This window comes from Zonotrichia albicollis, chromosome 1, assembly GCF_047830755.1.
Source record: "Zonotrichia albicollis isolate bZonAlb1 chromosome 1, bZonAlb1.hap1, whole genome shotgun sequence".
Classification (NCBI taxonomy): domain Eukaryota; kingdom Metazoa; phylum Chordata; class Aves; order Passeriformes; family Passerellidae; genus Zonotrichia; species Zonotrichia albicollis.
The window spans coordinates 20,421,380-20,442,677 of record NC_133819.1 but is presented as its reverse complement, the minus strand read 5'-3'; the positions used below and the strand labels follow the sequence as shown (position 1 = coordinate 20,442,677).

Sequence of the window (21,298 nt, the reverse complement as noted above, 5' to 3'; positions counted from 1 at the left end):
TTCTCTTTAATGTGTAAAGAGAAATTTAGCTTTAGCTTTCCTGCTAAAGCTGCCTTGACATCTAAACTTTGCTAGAAGACAAATTTGGAGCCAACATTTAAAATGGTTACAGAGAGATATGGGAAAATACAGATGAATAAGTCATTAGTAAATTAGCTGGGTCTGAAATGAAGAACAAACAGTGGGAAAGATACATAAAATCACTTCTGGAAAGGGAGGTCATGCTTATAGATCTCTCAGAGCTCCACACAGTATGTGAAAGCATATGAATGAGGGAAATCTAGTTAGTGTGGTCTATCTCAATCACCAAAAGCCTTTCAGCTAATCTAATGTAACACAGAAAAGCTCTTAGATGAATAAAAATATTGATAAAAAGGCACTGACTGGAAGGTGAATTTTTTTAATGAGGGCTATTTTTTAACTAGGGAAGTGTGTTCACCAACTGAACCCCATAATGACCTATGCCAAAGCCCACGCTGTTCAATATATTTGCAGACTGTATGGAAAATGTGCAATAGTGAAGTGACAAGATTTGCTGATGAGAGTAAATTATTTCTGATAGCAAAGATGTGCCTGTGAGAAAACTCAGGATGGTATCAGAAGAGTAAGTGACTGAGCATGATCAGTAAAACAGTAGGTGAATTTGATGCAGGCAAAGGATGCTCTTAGGAACAAACACAAGTATTAAATTGCCATAAAATGATGGATCTATAGCTGAATTTCATTTCGGCTCATGGCACCACGGTAAACAGGTCCATTAAGACATCAGGTCTGTGCCCAACAGAAATTAAAAAAAAAACAAACAAAAATCCCTAAATAAAATGTTAAAAATAGGAAATTAAGAAAAAACACAAATATGCCATTGAATAAGCCCATTTTGTGCATTTGACTGCATCTTGTGTGATGTAGGCAGCTCTGTCTCCCTTTGAGAGAACAATCCAAAATTACAGCAAACATCATGGCACATGTTTCGCCCTGAAGCTGCCTAGGTTTGCATCCCTGCCCTCTGTATGCATCAGTGGGGCTGCTGCCATCTATGTGAAAACCACTCATGACCAAGGTAATGTTATCTCATGTAAAACAGGCTTAACATAAAGAGAAATGAGATTCTCACTTGAAAACACAAGATTTCACTGTAAAAACTCTCACTCTACTTTCTACCCAAAGAATTAATTATGCAGGATATTCAAAATGCAAAGAAAAAAAGAAATGTAGAACTGTATATTGATCATGACCTCCTCAAACAGAAAATGCTTCTCTGCCTGTATGAAAACCACCTAAAACCTAAAATACAAGTTTTCTTTTCAAATGTTATTGCATGGCAAAAAGTGAATGGTTGCTGCTGAAAGATTTTGACAGAATTAAATAATTCACACTTTAGAAAATATCCAGCTTTTTTTTTTTTTTTTTGTGGTCTTTTTCTTCCCCTAAAGGAAATAATCCAGGATGTGTAGCCATGAAAACAGGGACTGCAGCTGGATTATGGGATGTTCTTGACTGTGAGACAAAGCAAAAATATATTTGCAAACAATGGGCAAAGGGTGCAACAGTTCCACCTATTCCAACTACTGCTCTGGTCCCCACATGCCCTGAAGGCTGGGTATCAAACAACTATAGAAGTTCCTGTTTTAAAGTAAGTGCCTGGATAGTTAAAGAATCAGCTTGGGTGGGGAAAAAATAAACAAGGGAAAAAAAGGAACTGACATCTTAATTTTGCAATATCTGAGATTGGAATAGAGCAAAAAACAAAACCCCCAACATTCTTCTAAGTAAAATATCCATGAGAGGGGAGAAACTAAGGAAGAAAGATAAGGTTGAAGGGAGGGAACGGAAGGGAAGGGAGGGGAGGACGGCACAGGAAAGAAAATGAGGAAGTTTGTACTTCAGAGGTTGAAGGAACTGGAGCAGGAAATGGAAGAAGAGGAACATAAATATCAAGGCCCCAGAAAGACAAAAAGAAAAAGAAAAAAAGAAAAAGAAAAAGAAAAAGAAAAAAAAAGAAAAAGAAAAAGAAAAAGAAAAAGAAAAAGAAAAAGAAAAAGAAAAAGAAAAAGAAAAAGAAAAAGAAAAAGAAAAAGAAAAAGAAAAGAAAAAGAAAAAGAATAGGAAACAACTCTGTATTAAAATTATTAAAAGGAAAATGTCAAAATTCCATATTAAAGAGCAGAGGCGGCAAAGCTGGTTTGTCAGGGCTGCTCTTTATATCTGTTGTGCAAAGATGTGTTTGCCTGAGACATGGGGCAGTTCAGGGAACAAACAGAGAAACAGTGAAGTGTGGCATCCAGCAGCACAATGCCTAAGGCTGGAGCTTGCTAAAATCAGCACATTACCCCACCAAAAAAAGGATAAAAAGTCACGTGAAAGGTTAATTAGACCAGTGTTTATGAAGGACATTTACTGGAGAGTTTCTCATGCAAAGCTACAGAAAACTTGTGAAATACAGTCGGCTGTATCTGAGCAGGTATAAAAAAGGAGTTTGAACAAGAAATGAGTGTAATGTACAAACAGTGATTTGGGATCGTGCAAAGCTGAAATGTGCTACGTATAAGGTGTTAATATTTTTATTGATTTATTGAATTAATGAGTCCTTCTCCTTTTTTTTTTTATTTCTTTCAAATTCATCTGGAATGCTACTTTTTTGAGCTCCTTTATCCCCAAATCATAATTTTAACTTTGGTCAAAATCTGTGTTTATTGTCTCTTAAATAAGTTAGACATCATTCTGCAAATGTAAAATGCGAGTTGTAAATTACCATGAGGTCATTATTTTGCTTGAATCTTCAGACTCCTCCCAGACCATTTTGCCTCTCAAACACAGCTACTCTTCTTTCCCTTCATATGGAAGCTGACTTGGGCTCTTCTTCAGTTAAAACAAATTAAAGGGAGTTGGGGAGCAGTATTGCCTTTTCTCCTCTAGCAATTCCTTTTTTTTTTACCACTATGCTGAGTAGGTAGGCAGCTGTAGTGTAAAAATTCTAGAAACCAGTGGGAAATGTTATTTCTCTTATGGACTTTTACTCGGCTCATATGAAATCTCATTTATGTTTAAACAAGACTATAATGATTTTATTATTGTAACATGTATATCATATGTTTTAAATTAATTTCTCCATAGTGTTTTTGCCGATCACATACTAGAAAGAAATCATGGTTTGAAGCACGAGACTTTTGCAGACAAATAGGAGGGGATCTAGTCACCATTTACACTAAGGAGGAGATGCCATTCCTAATCCAAGCAATGAGGTTGGTATTTGATGTGTGTTTATCTTACCAGATTCAAAAACTTTTCATATGAACTATTATGGATGATCCTAGATGACTTCTAAAATGTATGGATTCCTCAAAAGCCAAAAGACCTGTGATATTTTGAAATTTATCTATTCAGTACTATTTTAAGCTTTTTGTGGAAAAAAAAAGAGTGATTTGTGTCCAGAAAAATGTTTAAAAATCTCCACCAGTATCAAGATTACTAGATTTTATTTAGAAACATGAAATTAGTGGTATTTCCACAAGGATAGAAAATATGATCAATGTATCTACTTGAAGTAGGTATTTATCAACCTTTCAGTGCTCAGTACTGAAATGACTTTTTGAATCTGTGAAGGTTTTCCCTGAGTGAATAGTATATTGGGCAATACATGATCAATACTAATAATAAGTATGACAACTAAGCTATTGACACTGAACCAGAAAAATGTTACACATTTCTATGAAGAACATGTGTATGCACTTCACCGAAGGTAATAGGGAAATTTGCAACTTCACTGCTTTTACAATGTGCTCTAGGAATTTCAACTACGTATTTCTGGGGTTTTCTGTGCTGATGTTTACTCACTGCTCTGTTCTGTACTTTCTTTTAGAGCTGCTCGCTGTCTGTTTAAAAAAGTTTGGCTTGGTATATTTTCCTTGAATCCAGATGAAGGATTTGCCTGGAGTGATGGCTCTCCAGTGAGTATCTTAATTTTTCATCATATTTGTTTGCTTAAGATGCTTTGGGATTTGTATATGTACTTTTTGGCTTTTTGCTGTTATCCTCATCAAAGAAACCACCAATCTTAAAACATTCATGTAGCTGCTAATCTGCATTGTTATGAATAATATCACATTGTTATAATAATATCACAGCTAAACATTTGAATACATGGAAATTATCTGCATCTCAGCAGCTTCTGTAGGTTTTCTGTGTAGCACTCCAGTTTATTTTCTCTTCCAAGAAGATATTTATACCTAAAGTCAAAACATAAAAACATAAATGTCTAAAAAGTTAATGAAACAGTAAGCATGTTGCCCAGTGTACTCCTGAATCCCCTAGTAAGTGATGGCTCAAGGTCTTTTAGAACTGGAGCTCATATCTGCAATTTTAATTTATGTATTTCTGGGAATTTATTCAGTCATCTCTTGAGCCTATGCAAATATCAACAACTGTGAAAAAAATTCCTGCAGGATTCTACTCTTTATTACCCTCCATTTTCTACCAGTCCCTATTCTTTGGTTTTCTTTAACACAAGCAAGGACCTTTTGTCTTATCCTGTTTCTTTCCACAAAAGTTTAAGAAAGGAATGTTATCAAGAATTCTTGGCAATAATAGGTGGGTTGTATCACATATGTCTCCCTTACCACTTGGATGTCAGTTTCTTCAGAGGTATATCCCTGAGATTTGTAGGACATGACTTCCCTCCCTAAAGTCACAGTCCCGTCCTCATTAGCCACAGGGAAGGGAAAAAGTAATGCTGAATTGATGCATGACATGGTCACTGCCACCAGAGAGATGCTGCATAATGTAATTTTGAACCAGGCCAGAAGTGGAGTGAAACACTCTCCCTGCATTTCCAGCTCTTTTTAGCTAAAACCAGGATCTTTGAGACAAAAGCAATTAATTTCCATTTTCCAGTTGAAAGTACAGCTACCAAAAGAGATGAAAAGAGTAACAAAGTTGATTTCTTCTATAGGTTAGGTACACAAACTGGGATGGTAGTCCAAGGAACCACGGACGACTCCAGTTTTGTGGCTTATACAATGATGGGGGAAATTCTCTACCATGGTCTCTTTCGGTCTGTCAAGTACAGCATAACTGGGTTTGCCAAATAAAACAAGGTAGATTTCTTATTTTTTGGCAAGAAGATTAAAAAACTTTAATTATTAGTTGCTTTCTAAGTTAAGTTACTGGAGAAAGAGGCAAAATTTTGAAGAACTTCTTTTTCCAAACAGAGGTCAAGAGCATTAAGTAACATATTATGGGCTGAGATTTTTCAATTATGACTGATAAGAATGAATTCAATGTTTCTTTACATAAAATAGGGTGTGTAAATAATCCATATGTTTGCAAGATTACAGATTTTTTTGATATTAAGTAGCTTTTGCTTTTATTTTTGTAATGTTGGCGTTAAGGAGTTGTAAGGGCTAGCATTGTATTCCTTACAATACTGGTTTTTATATTAACACAGGTGAAGCTTAAAATCAAGTATGATATCTTTGTCAGATTTCATGGTACTTCAGGTTCTCCTGTAGAATTATTCAGGATTCAACTGGTTTTGTAAAAGCAATGGTTCATAGCAGCGCTATTTCTTTTTGTATCCCAACCAGAAAAAACTCACAGTTATTTTATATATTTATATCATCTATATCTATACCTAGATATATATATGCACATTCATGAAGTCATATTTCCTTTTGCTTATAAATATTACTCAGAGAGTTTTCTTGATAGAGCTAAAATAAATCTAGTGGAGATTTTCTCCCTCTTGATGAAAATACCCCCAGGTGAATTATAGAATATCTACTAATGGATCCGTAAAGGAGCTGTATGCCACAGTTTAAAGTGTTTCAGATAAGTTGCTGTGACTTACAGGCTTGGAAGAACAATTTTCCCTTGCCTTGCTTTGTGCAGGAATGTGATTCAGCCAAAGCTGTGGCTTTGCTGAAGTAAAGCACTGCTTATGATACAAAGTTAAAGTAGATGACCTTGCCTTTTGAGCAATGTGGAGCTGAACTGTGTGGCTAAGCCTGCTTAGTAGTGAATGCCAATGGGGTGAAGAATTCTGCTTTGTTCCTCCCTCTTGCAGTCAGCCATAAGCTACATCATAACACACTCTAAAGAGATGTATCATGCTTCTATTTCTTCTTTTGCAGGAGTGTTATTAAAACCTGAACCAATTGACACATATGGTAGGTCTTTGTATCTATTTTTTTATTATAAATATTTTTTTCCTAAAATTGTTATTCTAGAAAAAGCTTTTGCGTTCAACACATATAAAATTTAAGGGTACCTTATTTATCTTCCAGAATATAAAACCACTGCAGATGGATGGGTCATATATGAAGATAAGCTCTACTATATCAGCAAAGAACAGGTCTCCATGGAAAGAGCCCAAGAGTTTTGCAGGAAGAATTCTGCAGACCTAGCTGTTGTTAATAGTAACAGTGAGAGAAGGTTCCTGAAGAGAGCACTAAAAGAAAATGTAAGAATCTCTATAAACAGACTACCTAAAGTAAAAACACTTTTGACAAACTGCTTGTAAAACTATCTCAGAAGCAGAGGCATCAGCATTTTTGTTAATGAAATATTCCCAGAAACACCCTTTGATCCCATGGGATTTGGCCTCCCCTGCTCCACCCCAGCTGTGCTGATGCAGTTGACAGGAAGAGTGATGTGGGAAGGTACCAACCATCTTGAAAAGCAGCTGCCCTTCGAGGGAGAATAAAAAAGGAGTACCAGTTTCTGACTCAAAATCTGCTGCTTTTCTACTCCCTCCTAAGGGTCTTCAGAGCTGCAGGTCTTGGCTCTGATGTCCCAGATGAAAACCTGACTTCTGTGCCTGAGCAAATGAACGCATTGCAGCGGTTACCTGCAAGCAGGTTCTTTACTGCTGTGGACTTCAGTGGCTGCTCTGTGGGCCTAATCAATGGTGTATCAATTTCTGCTTGTTTTGCTTCAAAGATTTCTCTTTTAAATTGAAGTAGTGTCTTTCTGATTTAGGAGAGGTATGGGGGAGAGCAAATAGGATACTTCATTGGTCTGAGAGTGAGCCTTGATAAAAAGTTCAGGTAAGTTATGATCATTGGTGCAGCTTCTAACATGTAGAAACAAATGGAATATTTTATGAAGCTGGAGGGACTCAATAGGTTCTCTTGAAAGTCTGAAGGCTGCTCCAGATACTGTGTACAAAGCAAAATGGAATAGTCCTAGAATATTCTAAAGTGCAATAGTTTCCCCAAAAAGAAATAGTAAAAGAACATTTATTTTCCTTGGGTAAGCACTTAGCCAAAGAAAATCTTGGCGGCTCTACTCTCCATACACACTTTCTCAAGTTTCTTCCAGAGATTTGTCCCATAAATTGGAGTGATATTTTGCTATACTGAATTTTATGCCTATGAACATGCACACATACACTTAAAACATGCCCTATATCGAAGGGTTTGGCTTTCTTGTGTTTTTTATCTATATATCAGAGGGGTTCTCCAGAGTTAGGAAGACACAGGCCATGACTACAAAAGGCAATCTCTGCAAACTCCTATTCCAGGAGAAAAGTCAGCAGAAATTTACAGTACAGAAACAGTAACAAGTATTCTGAAAATACCAATGCACAAATCAAGTCAAAACTAAGCTAAGAGATGGCAAAAAGCATGATACACTGCTTACCTTCCAACCTACTAGTTAGGATGTACCTGGGAGGTGAAAAAAAGTCCTTCTGAGGTTGATCTGGAAAAGGTTAAAGGAGATTTGACTTTAACCTTTCTATTTTAATGCCACTGTTGAATGTATGTAAGTCACTTACCTTGAGAAAGGCAGAAGAGGAGTGGGGAGAGAAGTTGATAGTGACTGAGTTGGTAAATGGCTTTAACCTCCTGATTTAGGGACATAGAGAATTCCATGTATCTGGTGATAATCTCCTTTATTTAGAGCAATTGTATCATCAGCAGTAAGACATAGATGATGCAGCTGAAATTTTTTCCACTTCAGGCTTATTGATCTAAATTCTGAAATAATGATTAAAAAGTGGTGAAAAACTCCTCTTCCTCCAACAGAAATATATTAAAGTAAAAAGCAGGTAAACATTGAGGAAAAAGTTGCAATTTTGGTACTTTAGAAAGGATGGTTTTAAAGTTGACAGAATGTCCTTTAGTTTACAGAAAAATAGACCAGTCCCCCCTACTCCCCCATAGAGCAGAGTGAATCCAGAGAAAAGTATTTTCATTCTTGTTTTCACCTATAAAAACACCACCAAATGCTCAGATTGAAAAGCATAGTGTTACCTAGGAATAAAATAGTTAGTATAATAACTATTAAGACAAAAATAACTATTAAGATAAAATTTTAATATCCTTCCCTGTAGTATGTATTATGAATAACTGATTTTGATTTCTCTTATTAAATGTTGTCAAAACAATTGTGGCCATAACAGAAAATATGTTTTCTAATTTGCAACCAGAAATATTTTACAGAAATGTCTTCAAATTAGAATAATCAAGCAAAGAAAGGGCAATCTCTAATAGCCCTTCCCATTGTAGTCAGTTTCCATAAATCCTCATAGACATCCTTACTCATGAGGTGTTCATTAAGACTACTATATCACAAATGAATATATTAATTAATAACTACTTGTCTATCTTTTCTTTAAGCTGGGTGGATGGAACTCCAGTAACCTATGTGGCCTGGGCTCCTAATGAACCCAACTTTGCAAATAATGAGGAAAATTGTGTGGTTATGCTGTCAGAGCATGGTAAGTGACAATACAAAACTATTAGATTTTATTTGCCTCTGCTGGGATTATAACTAGTGCTGTCAAACATCTGCTGTCAACTGTCACCAATCTTTAGTAGCTGTTTTCTGCAATTTCTTTCCAGTGATAAACCAACATAATGCAGTGACTTCCAGTCATGAGACCACCAGCCATGGAAGAGTCTATGCCCCTAGAATGGGGTGATTTCAGTACCACGAGCCATTTAAAGCAGAGATTTCCTTCTGGGTTTTTTCCTTTTTACAGGGCTTTTCACTACTTCTTTCAGTAAAAATCTGAATAGTCTATCTTCTCTTCTATGAACTTAAGAGAACATTTACAGCAGCTACAGGAAATTGGACTTGAATGTACAAGTCAACGAGGAAAGAAATACATCTAATATCCTAAGATATGTTTACAAGTACACCAGAATGGAAATTTCTTGCAAATCCCAGAGATCCACTTCCTCTTGGGTCTATTTCTGTAACTTTAATGAGGCTAGTGGGAATTTAGTACATATGTATTGATCTCTAAACTTATGTTTTACAAATAATCAATGAAGTATGTTTGAACATCTATTGTGCCATTAGATTGATCTGGTATTTCTTCTCTCATCAATTTCTGAACCTTTTTTTTTTTAATTTGCTTATTGGTGTATTTCCCCCGTTGCTTGCAATGCGATGATGCCAGAGCTCACAAAAACCCCCATGAACAGGTATAGACACATTGGAGAGGACCCTGAGCAAGGAGCAGATGGGTCAAGGAGCTCAAATTAACTACAAGGGGCTACAGTACTGTTAAAATTAGAGCTTACTTGAAGGTGCCAGGTTGCTTTGCCTTCAGATCAAACTGTAGCCTGAAATAAAAAATAGAGAAAAATCTCTTTATTAAAAAAATGATAAATTATTATTACTAAATATTAAATACTATTAGATGTTGAATTTTTTCTTTTTATTTCCCAGGCCTGTGGAATGACATTAACTGTGGTTCTGTCAATAAATTTGTATGTGAAAAACATAACAGTTCTATCAATTCAACATTTCCTTTTCCATTGGCTCCTGGAGGATGTCCAGAAAGTTGGATATTTTTTAACAACAAGGTATGTCAACAAACTTCTTCAGTAAATTGTGTAAAGCAGTAGAACTGAAGAGAAAATACTGAAAACCTCACATTTTTTATGAATATAAAGTAAATCTGGAGAGTAATTGCTTAGTCAAAATGTGCAGACTGGATGGCTGGGCTTTTTTTGAGGTGACTTAGACATCTAACTTTGCAGAGAAATACAAAGTAAAAGTAGGTGTATGCTGAGTACATTTCAGAAAGCATAGTTTGTGCAGGCTTAAAATACACTGTTACTGTGTATTACTGTTAAGAAAACCTCTCCTCCTCTGTTCATGTATGTTATTTTGTTTATAAATGCAAGTTTGTAATGGTCAATCTTGTAAAAAAGGTGGAAAGGTTTAGAAAGAATATATTTGAGCAACCCCTTCTGCCTGTAGGGGTTCACAAAGCTTTGAATTCAGAAAGATGATGCCTCCTACAATTGTTTTGAGGACAGTTTTGCATTCAGTCACAGTCTGGAAGTACTCATCGCTGTAAGACAAGAGTTAGTACCAATCTGAGTTGAAGCTCCATCTACCAAAGGCTATTTTGTCTACTTTATGTACACTGTGCTGTTATTGCATCCTCAGAATTCCAGGTCAATGTGCCAAAGGATATTTCACACCCTTTGGCAGGATGAGCTGTTGCAACCACAGTCATCAGAAGGGGGACAAAGCACAGCAGAGATAATTCCCTGCAGCTGTGTCACCCAAAGCCACATTTTCTTGGTATCAAATGATGCCTCCTATTACTGCAGAAGAAGGCAGATGAAAATGTGAAAAGTGATTGTGTACTTGACCTCGTTACAATCAGTTCATTTGATACCAGGCTCCCAGATTACACCTTGTACAATGGGGAGGGATAAGAGTATGCCTGGGTCTGCCTATCCAGACTTTCTACCCTTGAGCTCTGTCACTCATTCTAGCCCTGATTTCTTTTTCTGCAGAAAAGTACATCTTAGACCTAATTGATAACATTCACATATAATAGTTCCAGTCTTTGCTAGTTTGAGAAAAGTGCTTGATTTTTTTCCAGTGTTTCAAAGTATTCGCTTCCAATATAACAAGAAATCTCACGTGGCATGCTGCACAAGGTGTTTGCTTCAATTTGGGAGGAAACCTGGCTACTATACCAAATGAACAAGTGCAAGGTATGTATATGGGCTCTATTGAAAGAAAAAATCTCTATCTCTCACTAAAGAAACTGCTACACTCTCCAATATAAAATATGGGATTACCTGATGAAAATTGCTTATTAGCCAGGTCACTCCATGGTTTATTTTAACTTCAAACTCCAAGGCAATAGCTAAAATTTTTACATATAAGAAATAAAGTTTGTTTCTAGGTCTTTCAGCTGCTTTGTTTTCATGAAACTTCCAGTGTGTTCTGAGGGTGGTTCCACAGATCTCTCATACTGACAGAAATCTGTATTTCCTGTTTCTCTCACTGGCAACAGGACTTTGTGTAACCCTATGTGTGTATACACAGTGGGGAAGGGATGCTTATCTAAACATTTAATTAATGGCAGATGGGCTGTGTAGGGGAAAATGTTGTCCTTTTATTACATCCCCCCCTTTGGGCTTTTGCACATTTCCCCTCTTTTAGGCAAGTCATGATGAGCTTTCCTTAATGAGAAATCTTTGCTTCTCTCCAGCTTTCATTTTCTATCATTTGAAGCATGCCACAACTAATGTTTGGATTGGAATGAATGATATCAACAGAGAGTCCACATTTCTTTGGGCAGATGGAAGCACTGTTTCCTACACCAACTGGGTTAATGGTGCACCAGAAAAGCAGCAAAGCTACTTTGACTATTATGAGTTTGAAACAGTGACAGATGATGCTCTGGAGGTACAGGAAATTTAAGTAACTTCTATACCTTGGGCAGGTAGTTGATTTTCCTAAAAGAAAATTTACAGCAGTAATAATAGGATGCTGAAACAAGTACTTTTAAAGCAAAATGGGGTTTAGTAAATCATCTGATAATGATTCCAAATACACTCAAATGTTTGGAAAAGGTTCTGTAGAAGAGGATTTTTAGCCTTCCATTTGAACTATTGCCAAAAAACCAGCTCTATAAAAGAAGCTTGGAGAAACTTATATCAGTTCCTCCCCAAACTGCATTAACGCAAGCACTACAGCTGCAACACCAAACAAAGAAAAGGTATGATAAACCAAAATCAAGATTTTTGATGCTACAATAATTTGGCTGTGTGTATGTCCAAATTCTGGCTAATGTTCTCCCACACTGCTTTACTTATTTCTGATGGCACAAATTGATATCTTCAGTGAAATTACTCTTTCACTGCAGAAACTCAGGCTCTTTTCCAAAGGTGGTAATTTCTGAGGAAATGATTGGCAGTTGTTCACCCAAGATTTTTAACATCTGCCATCAGTCAACTTTAGCTGATGACTAAAACTTATTTAAATCAGCATAAAGGAGAAACTTGAATGACATGCCAAAAGACTGCCATGGCCAATCTTGAAATCAGAGGAGTCATGAAGGAAATACTGGAGCAAGTAAACATAAGAAAGCAAAGAGAAAATATTTTGTTGCATCTGATAATGGTGACTTGATAATGACTATAAAAAGCCAGCAAAGAGCATCTGCTTTCTGCAAAAGAGTCTGCTTCAATTAGACTAGTGTAGACTAGCGCTTTTAACAGTAATTCTTATATTGTTTTTCTCATTGATAAAAGTATTTTGAAACAGATCTCCATAACTGTAAATCAGAACAGAGAAGATTTATTATAGGTACCTTAGTCTCTTATGCAGTCATGATGGGGTTCTATAAAACTGGTACAATGGGTTTTAATTGACTTCTTTCAGACCTTGGCACCAGTGGAAGCCTGGTTCAAATTTAAGGGGTCACTACTAAATACCAGGTCAAGCTGCTTGGCAGAAACCTAGGAAATTTGAACTAATTTATGCAGGTGTTCAGTGAGCTCCTCTCCTCTCCCCTCTGCCATCAGGGCTGCACTAGCAGCAGAGGAGCTGCAGCTCACCCGCTCCCCACTTCCTCTTGTAATGGCTGTGCCTCTTCCCCTCCCCTTCAGACAGATTGTGTCTTCATCATGAAGTCAGATGGGAGGTGGAGAGATGATAGCTGTGACAACGAAAGAGGCTACGTATGCCAGATGAATTCACGTGAGTTCTGTTCCACCCAGTCTCCTAAAGAGGAAGAATACCTTGGTTAGATAAGATGAATCTGTAACCTGATGTGATTCCTTCCACCTTTGAGTCTTCTTCTGAGTCTCAGGCTTTCAGACCTCTATCAGTGTTAGGGCAGTGCTATGTTTAAAGTACAAATTGTTACACAGAAATTGCTGGAGAGGAACCACTATCTTAATCGTGAGTTTTGTGCCTAATCATGAGTAATACTAGAGGATAATAAATGAAAATGGCTTTTTTTTTTTTCTCAGTGAAGTGTAAGAGATTTAGGCATCCTAAATGCAGTAGAAATCATATTCTTGCAGTAATCTTTCCATTCTCTTGGATGAATCTGAGCAGAGCATTTAATCCTCTCTCACAATTTCTACTGAATGCTATATGATGTCAATCAAAATGTACAGCTTCTTGGATGTGCCTTGTTGTCTTTATTTGTACACCAAAATGAGTAATGAATGTTGACTTTACTCATGTAGAATTTTAATTATACAAATCACAGCTGTCCGAGCATATAATGTGAGTAGAGAAGGCAAAGCACTGATAACAAAAAAATTACGCCTCAGCTTTATTAAAGTAAAAATTATTCCCTGATTTCAGCCTGTTCACTCTCAGCACAGCTAACATGCTTGTAAGAAGACCCTCTCCCCGCACAGCAAATATAGTTTTATGGAGGTATTTTTAATTTTCCTGATCCCAGTTCCAGCTCTTCTGAATACATTTACAATCACAAGGGTGGAAATGTACACTGCCTGACTCAAACATGCAGGCAACATTCTGGCAACCCTTACAGATAAGCCAAGAAGCTGGAGTGAACAGCAAGTGGTGATCAATTAAAAACAGGTCTCAAAGTCTTAGGCTAGGTCTAGAGATTACAACAGTTAATTAATGCCTTAAATGCCTTGTCCTAAGTTCTATCCACCAGCAATGAGAAATAAATGTATACTCAGATATTTAGATTTAGCTAAATAACTTAAAGCACAAAATCTGAAATATGCAGTCTAGGAGTCTTAGACTGGACCAGTCAAGTCTATAGAAAGTACACTCTACTTCAGGCATCCAGGATTTCACTCATCTTATTACATTAACAAATTTGCTCCATGTCTTAAAAGTTATGTTTGGCATTTTTGGGGGGTTGGGGGGGAGGGTTATTTGGTTTGTTTGTTTTTATTTTGGTTTTTGATGTTGTTTTGTTCATGAGCTTAAAAAAGATTTTGACTTATTGACTAGGACCTTTTGACCAATTTTTCATATCTTGCATGCTGCAGAAGAGCAATCTGTTGTAAATTCATTCATTCAGTTTTTCTTCCATAGTTCCCTCACAGCCTGAATTACCAACAACAAATCCAGCCTCTGGCTTTACTCGTTATGGTGACAGTAGCTATTCAATCATTTCATCTGAAATGCAATGGGAAGAGGCCAGAAGAAATTGCCAAGACAAATCTGCGGATCTTGCCAGCATTTCAGATGCCTACATCCACTCATTCTTGTGGATCCAGATGCTGAAATATGGAAAACCTGTATGGATTGGTCTTAACAGCAATATGGCAAGTGCTGGATAGATGGGAGGTGCGGGTGCTCAGGGAATTTTCCTGCTCTAACAGTCCTCTGGACAACCAGTATTGAACAGCGGAGCAATTGTATTCTGAATGGCTTCACTGTGTAAATGCACAGAAATATAGGGGTACTGTTAGAATAAGTAAAGTATTTTCATCACCAAACAGAGTGAAGAATCACAGAAAATGTTAGCAAGAAGGAAAAGATGAAAGCAGAAAGTTCTAGAAACAGTAACAGAAGTCAAGCTGCAGACTGAGAGTCAGAAAGTGCAGCTGTCATGAAGTGACTGTCGGCCACCCTGAAAGTCAAAAGCCCTGCTATACAGGAGGATACTCAGAGCTATTAATATATTAATAGAAGTTACTGTGAGTATTAGGGAGATATTTTAAGATTTAAGCTGACTGTTTAGTGTTTAATGTCAAGTAATCTTTATGCACAAATAGCTCTGAATTTTAATTTAAATAAAGCAGAGCAGAGAGGACAAATTTTTTGTAATTGCTTCTCTTGATGTAGGATTTACTAAATGACCTAAGATGGCCTTATCTGACTTTCTTACCCTATTGTAGAAGTTTGTTACTCCAGAAAAACCCTCCCAAAAGCAATGCAGTGTTGAACATTTTCATATGTAGTTCTTGTGTAACTCAAACTGCCTGGGGACTTTGCTTAGAACAGTGAATGGGGTTTTAAAAAATGGCCCTTTTTTTCAAAAAAAAATCAAATAGACATATGATTATATTTACACTATATTTATGTGGCAGAACTTTTTATTGAAAAAAAAAAAAAAACCAACAACAACTATTACCAGAATTCCTTTGTTTTCAGACTGGTGGCTATTACAAATGGACCAATAACTGGAAAACTAGGTACACAAAATGGGCAGCTGGGGAACCAAAGGAAAACAATGCTTGTGTTTACCTTGATCTTGATGGTACTTGGAAAACAGCATCTTGCAATGAAAGCTACTTTTCAGTTTGCATGATATCAGATGGTAAGCAAAGGCATGTAACAATTTTAAAGACACATTCCTAATTCCATAAGACTTTGCTCTGGTTTGGGCTACCCCTGCAGAGGACTATGCTTCAGGGTAGCACCCACCTCCCAGCAGAATGTGGATGTTTGCTCTTGGATGATGACTGAATTTAGGCACAGGAAAGGTTCTTGTGCAAATCCATATGGCTGCACTGTTATCATGGTAAAGCTGTTTCCATAACAGAAGCTCTGTCTTCAAGGTATATCTTGCTCTTTACAAGCCATGACCATAAATTACACAAGTCTGTGTAGTATGTGCTGGGTTTGTGCACTGACTGTATGAACTTCAGCTGGGGAAGGTCACACACGAGTGCCCCTGAGCCAAAACACAGCCAAGAGCTTCACTTCCATTCACTATTGCTAGAGCTAAAACTGTAAGAGCCTTGACAATGTGAATGCTACTTTAACTCTTTGCAGATATATGCAGAGGCATGTTTGCATCCAGATTTTGTATAATTGTGCTGTTTTCCCTCCTTTATATTTTAAGGCTGCATACATTTGGCAGTGCAAGATTCATCAAAATGAATTGGAGTTGCACTATGATCAGAAACAGAGTCTGATTTGGCAGAGGCATGCTCCACTGATGGCTTTTTTTTAATCTATAAAGTGACAACATTAAGAGACCAAGCAGCCACACAACATGGGACTGTGGCATTAATGATTCATTAGCCTACAACAGCTTCTGTGTTGTGAAAATGCAAATTTGAGATTTGTATCATCCCCCAGGGTTTTCTTTCCTCACAGTACTGCCAAGGCAGTTAGTTAGATGTTGCAGGATGCAATTTGATTCCTTGTCCTGAGAAATGTGATTTGAGAAATAAGATGTTTAACACTTTTGACTACTTGGCTCTCCCTGTTGTCTGGGTTGAGGGAATGTGGGAATAGTCATGAGTTGATGTCAAGACAAATAAAGCTGGGTGAGAGAAATCCTACACTATTTACACCCACGTCATAGAATCAGAGATGACTCACAATGCACTACCAATTTAATTCCATATGTCTTCTTTAGAGATAGCTCCTACTGACCCTGCTGCTGAGCTGCCTGGGGACTGTCCTGAAGGAGATGAACTCCAAACTTGGATCCCTTTCCATGATCACTGCTACTACCTTGAAGCATCAGCTGGGAGAACCTGGGGGCTGGCCTCCCTTGAGTGTGCTCGCTTAGGTGAGAGCCTTCATTATCAACTAAAAAGATTTGTACCAATGTTTTTACAAAACTATCATAAAAATGTAAAGATATTGATTAAAAAAAAAAAAAAGTTAAGATTTTTTTCTACCTACTAAGCTATTCTGAGTCTGGCACAATGAAAATAAGCTGATGTGAGTCACTTTGTGCTGCCTTCTGTCCTCTCAGGTTTACAGCTTCCCTGTGTGTGAGCTCCCCATCATGTCCTGGCTTGTGGGATAGCATCCTGGGGCAGCAGTGGGGGCCACAGCCTCTAGCTACCTCCAGGTCATTTCTTCTGCAAGAAACAGTGGAGACACCAACAGAGCAGCATTAGTACAGGAGCTATTGTTTGTACAGACTAAAAAGAGGAGGTCACTACAGTGGTTTCTCATGTAGGTTATCGTTATTTGCTTATTAATGCCTTTCAGGAGCTACTTTGGTTTCAGTAGAAAACACGGATGAATCTCACTTTCTGACTCTCAAAATTCAACCACTCGGAAATAAAGTAGGAGGCTTTTGGATAGGACTTTACCAGAATGTGGAAGGTATGTCTAAATTTCAATTTTTTAATGGAAAAATGCATTGCTAATATGTGAAAATTGAGGATTTCAGTATTTTACAAAAAAACCCCAACAACATGGGCTTCTGCTGAAGAGTGGCTTAACTATAGTTATTAAAAGTAAATTGCAGAGCTAAGGAGTTAAGATATTAATGAAATAGATAAGTTTTAATTTTTTTTTACTCTGTGAGTTGTTCTGTAGGTCAGTGGTTGTGGCTAGATAATACTGTCCTGGACTTTGTTAACTGGGAGGAGAAAGACTTGGATGTGGAGCATAAGTGTGTGGAAATAACTGCACCATCTGGCTACTGGGACAAAAGTGATTGCTCTGCTGAGAAAGGATTTATCTGCAAAAAACCCAAAGGTAAGTCCTCAGTGTGTCAGCCCTTAGTGATAAAGCCAGTTTTAAAATTCTGTTTTTCAGATGAAAAGTTGAAAAAATTGTATTTCAGTGCTAAAGTCCTCTCAAGACATGGTAGGTGGTGAAAGAATAACTGAAAATTTAGGGTTAGCATTTACTCATTTTCCAAGTAGTCTTTAATTAGAAAAAGATGCAGAACTGTAACCAAGAAATAGTCATCTCCCATGCACTCTTAATTTCTGTGCTTAAATCAGCACATGCCCATGGCAGTAAGTCAATTAATCCTTATTAAAGACTTACTAAAAACATCCAAATTACACCCCATCCTACATAGTACTAAAATAATAAGGAATCTCTAAAGTTCATCCATTGAATCATACTTAGAGCTCCCATATGTACTATTTCCTGCCCTAATAGGGATTACTGTTGCTTTGTATCTATTTATTTTGCATTCTGCTTTGCTTTCACTTTACATTTTGCCTTTATAAATTCTCCTCTGGGTATCAAGGGTGTTTGCAAACTAATGTAGAAGAGGCAAGAGGAGAAATATTTTCATGATAATTTAGAACTCTTTAATTCTATGTGTATAATTCTTCAGTTCTGAGTCCCAAACTGGGTTTTTTTGTAGTTCTTCAACAGCAACAAAACAATGTTATAAAGGTCTTTAATTTTTCTCTGTCTTACACAGAGCTGAATAGGGAGATTACTCATGTGATTCAGTAGGCGTTTTCTTGGGAAGATGTTTAGAAATCAAAAATTTTGTAGCAGCTAGATGTGCAGATCTTCCCAAAATATGCCATGTAAAACTAATCTCCAGAGTGTGTATTATGTTCTTAGTACATTAAAATTAGTATTTCAGGAAAAATGTGAAAAGATGTTTTGAATGAACATAAAAAAAAATCAGTATTTGAAAGTTTGTAGTATAAAAACAATACAGAGTTTCAAAAGTGAATTAAGTAATGTTAAGTAGGAAGGTGAAAGCTTAGCAATGTATTTTTGCCTCAATTTGTTGCCTTTTATAGCAGACATATATGCTACTAATGCAATGGTAGTAATTAAGGGGGGTTTGTTCCTGTACTATTTTTGCAAACAGTCAAACACACAGATTCTAATAAAGTGTCATGTGATTTCTCTCTGAAATTCATTGAAGTTGAGCCAAATGGGAGTCCTAGAAAGCAAAAAGGTAAGAGCTTTCATAAGAAAACTAAGAAAAATCTAAATAGAGGATGAACTTAAAATTAGTGAAACTACTTAAAACCGCTGTGTTTTAGAGAAAAAGCCCTACAGAGGGTTGCAGAGTTATCAGTCACTCAGGGTGACCCCACGGTGCCTTTCAGATGCCCAGGAGCACTCACCTGCTCTTGGCCAGTGGGACTGCTCAGGGCCAACCCTGAGCTGGCAAGCTCAACAGCGACCACACTTGAGAAGAACTTTGAGAGCAGCTACAGAGTGCTTTAATAGGCTGTTAGAAACTATGTAGATGTATAGGAAAGTTTCTTACAAAGATATTATCGTAAATCATGTAACAAAAATATTGTAAAATTAATTTCCAATAATTCGCATCCCACACCCATCTAAGGCATACATTTTCATACATTCTTATGAGCATCTATTGCGTGCATTGTACATCACTGTACCCCAGATGCACTAAAACCACATTAGCTTTAGGAACAGAGACCTGACTACTGATCAGCAGCAATTCAGGGCTCAGATTTACAGCCTTCAGGTTCAGCCTGGAGAGGGCATCTCCTTCATGCTCTTCATGTTGTATGTGGAAATAAAAACTACTATGGTTTCTCACAGTTATGTGGATTCATTTCAGGCAAGGAAAAGAATGAAGAGACTCGCCCACCTGTTCATGCTTCTATTTGGCCACTCATTTTCTTCGCTGTTTTAACTGTTTTTGGAGCTGGCATGGCAGCCTGTTTCTACAAACGAAAGAGACAAAACCAGCTCTCAACAGATTCTGGCAATGAAACATTATTAAGATGATGTCTTGGTGACAGAAGAATTGGTGAGAATGGGTACTGCGGCATGTTACTTGGAGCAGCAAGTTACTGCTGAAATTAAAGAATGTATCTGTTAAAAGTCTGCAGTGAGATAATGAGATCTAGTGTAACCTTACATTAAACATTACACAAATTAAATAATTTTCCTCTTTTAGCATTAGCAGTTTTTTTTTTTTTTCATCATGCATATTTTACAAAGTCAGAATTAGAGTTTGATGTTACAATTTTGTAATGGTCAAGATGTTCTCAAGTGCCTTAGCAAGGATGGTCATGCAAAAAATCTTGTCAAAAACAATTACATGTACTGAAAAAGGACTATGAAAGTCAACTAGTAAGAATGAATGCCCAATAAAGTGTGAATGCCATTTAGAACTGCATTGCTGTGATATTGTGGACACTAAAAAATCTCAAAAATTAGAACCTGTCTAACTCTTTTGCAAACTTAAACACATTTAACCCCACAAACTTCGTGGCATCAGACCAGTACTTTTACTGTTCTTTATGGGTAAATCCTATTACACTTATAAAATTGCTTCACATTATTTTCTTAGAAAACTTTGGGATAGAAAACCTTGTCATGTTCAATTTCTGCTATGGAAAACACAGTTAATGTCAGCAAAGAATATTAGGACCAGGTATAAGTTATAATCATTTTCAATTCAATTATGTGATTTTTAACTGTATTATGTTCCTTTACATGAATTAAAATATTCTTACCCTGACAGTTTTTGCTTCTTTTTGTTAATGCTTTGAAATAAATAAATAAATAAATTTTCTATTAGTATAATTTTCAGCTTCAACATTCTCTGTGAATCAAGTGAGGAGGAAGGGGAAGGGGGGTGCTCCTGTCAGCACAATAACTCTTTTGTCAGTAACAAGAAGGGCTTCTCTCCTCACCACTTTGAATTCAGCTTGAATAAGCACCAACTTCCCATTTTTAAATGCAAGAAAAAGGAACTGAAAACTAAGGAATGCAGCAGATGGTTCTCTACTAGAAATCTGTAAGAGACTAAATTTTGGATGTCAGAAAAACAATAGAAAGCACTACAAGATAGCTTTTAAGTGAGTTGTAAATGCAAACTAAATGCTTTATGAGAAAGTGTGCTTAGCAGGTATCCCGAGGAAACAACCTGCCTTCCCCAGGCCGCACAGAGTCTATTGAGCAAGCTGGAAACTTGGGAAAAAGAAAAAAAAGAACCAGAAAAAAAACCCCAACCAACTAATTAAATTGCTTTCCTAAGCACTGAAATCCAGTTTTCTTGGTGTAAATATAAGCAAGAGTGTAGGACACTGCTGAGAACAGGTTATTGCACAATGTGTTACGCATCACGCAAGATACTGACCCCAAAAAATTTGCAGCTGGCATGAGGCTGGTTGGCCATGCCAAAGAGGGAGCTCTGAAGTACTCAATTCCTCTTTCAGCCTACCCCAGTGTCTGCATTAATCTTTCCCCACGTCTGGAACCCTGAAGGAATCCTCACAAACATTCGTTTATACCAGAGCGAGAAGAAAGCCCAGTTTGAACTAGACTAGAGTCAGGCTGGCACTTAGTGAGCAAAATGAGAGAACTGGGCAGGAATTATTTCCTCCAAGTATTTTCCCTTGGGATTTCCTTTGTCAGAGCAATTTAATTT

General features: G+C 37.0%; 1 protein-coding gene and 2 long non-coding RNA genes across 4 annotated transcripts in view; 1 reads left to right on the top strand and 2 right to left on the bottom strand.

Annotated features, from left to right (window-relative positions):
• Nucleotides 1-20,451, top strand: part of LOC102073099 (macrophage mannose receptor 1) — a 32,557-nt gene extending 12,106 nt beyond the window's left edge. The window contains exons 12-30 of one of the 2 annotated variants that reach the window (XM_005480462.4): nucleotides 1,434-1,633; nucleotides 3,115-3,242; nucleotides 3,860-3,947; nucleotides 4,949-5,093; nucleotides 6,129-6,164; nucleotides 6,282-6,457; nucleotides 6,976-7,043; nucleotides 8,619-8,719; nucleotides 9,679-9,815; nucleotides 10,853-10,967; nucleotides 11,471-11,667; nucleotides 12,873-12,963; nucleotides 14,296-14,528; nucleotides 15,361-15,526; nucleotides 16,577-16,732; nucleotides 17,164-17,280; nucleotides 17,497-17,658; nucleotides 18,806-18,838; nucleotides 19,478-20,451. In XM_005480462.4, the coding sequence (XP_005480519.2) occupies nucleotides 1,434-1,633; nucleotides 3,115-3,242; nucleotides 3,860-3,947; nucleotides 4,949-5,093; nucleotides 6,129-6,164; nucleotides 6,282-6,457; nucleotides 6,976-7,043; nucleotides 8,619-8,719; nucleotides 9,679-9,815; nucleotides 10,853-10,967; nucleotides 11,471-11,667; nucleotides 12,873-12,963; nucleotides 14,296-14,528; nucleotides 15,361-15,526; nucleotides 16,577-16,732; nucleotides 17,164-17,280; nucleotides 17,497-17,658; nucleotides 18,806-18,838; nucleotides 19,478-19,647 (2,519 nt within the window). In that variant the 3' untranslated portion in view covers nucleotides 19,648-20,451. The remainder of the gene's footprint in view (nucleotides 1-1,433; nucleotides 1,634-3,114; nucleotides 3,243-3,859; nucleotides 3,948-4,948; nucleotides 5,094-6,128; nucleotides 6,165-6,281; nucleotides 6,458-6,975; nucleotides 7,044-8,618; nucleotides 8,720-9,678; nucleotides 9,816-10,852; nucleotides 10,968-11,470; nucleotides 11,668-12,872; nucleotides 12,964-14,295; nucleotides 14,529-15,360; nucleotides 15,527-16,576; nucleotides 16,733-17,163; nucleotides 17,281-17,496; nucleotides 17,659-18,805; nucleotides 18,839-19,477) is intronic. The other variant, XM_026795694.2, reaches the window with a different exon arrangement.
• LOC141728206 (uncharacterized) lies at nucleotides 7,638-9,575 on the bottom strand. The gene is made up of 3 exons (XR_012579021.1): nucleotides 9,531-9,575; nucleotides 7,775-7,976; nucleotides 7,638-7,698 (listed from the first exon to the last, which is right to left on the bottom strand). It is a non-coding gene; the product is annotated as an uncharacterized LOC141728206 (long non-coding RNA).
• The window catches only part of LOC113459739 (uncharacterized), a 168,794-nt gene continuing 160,322 nt past the window's right edge, over nucleotides 12,827-21,298 (bottom strand). Inside the window, exons 4-5 of the long non-coding RNA XR_012579020.1 lie at nucleotides 19,508-19,583; nucleotides 12,827-12,987 (exon numbers count right to left, since the gene is read on the bottom strand). This is a non-coding gene — a long non-coding RNA (uncharacterized LOC113459739). The remainder of the gene's footprint in view (nucleotides 12,988-19,507; nucleotides 19,584-21,298) is intronic.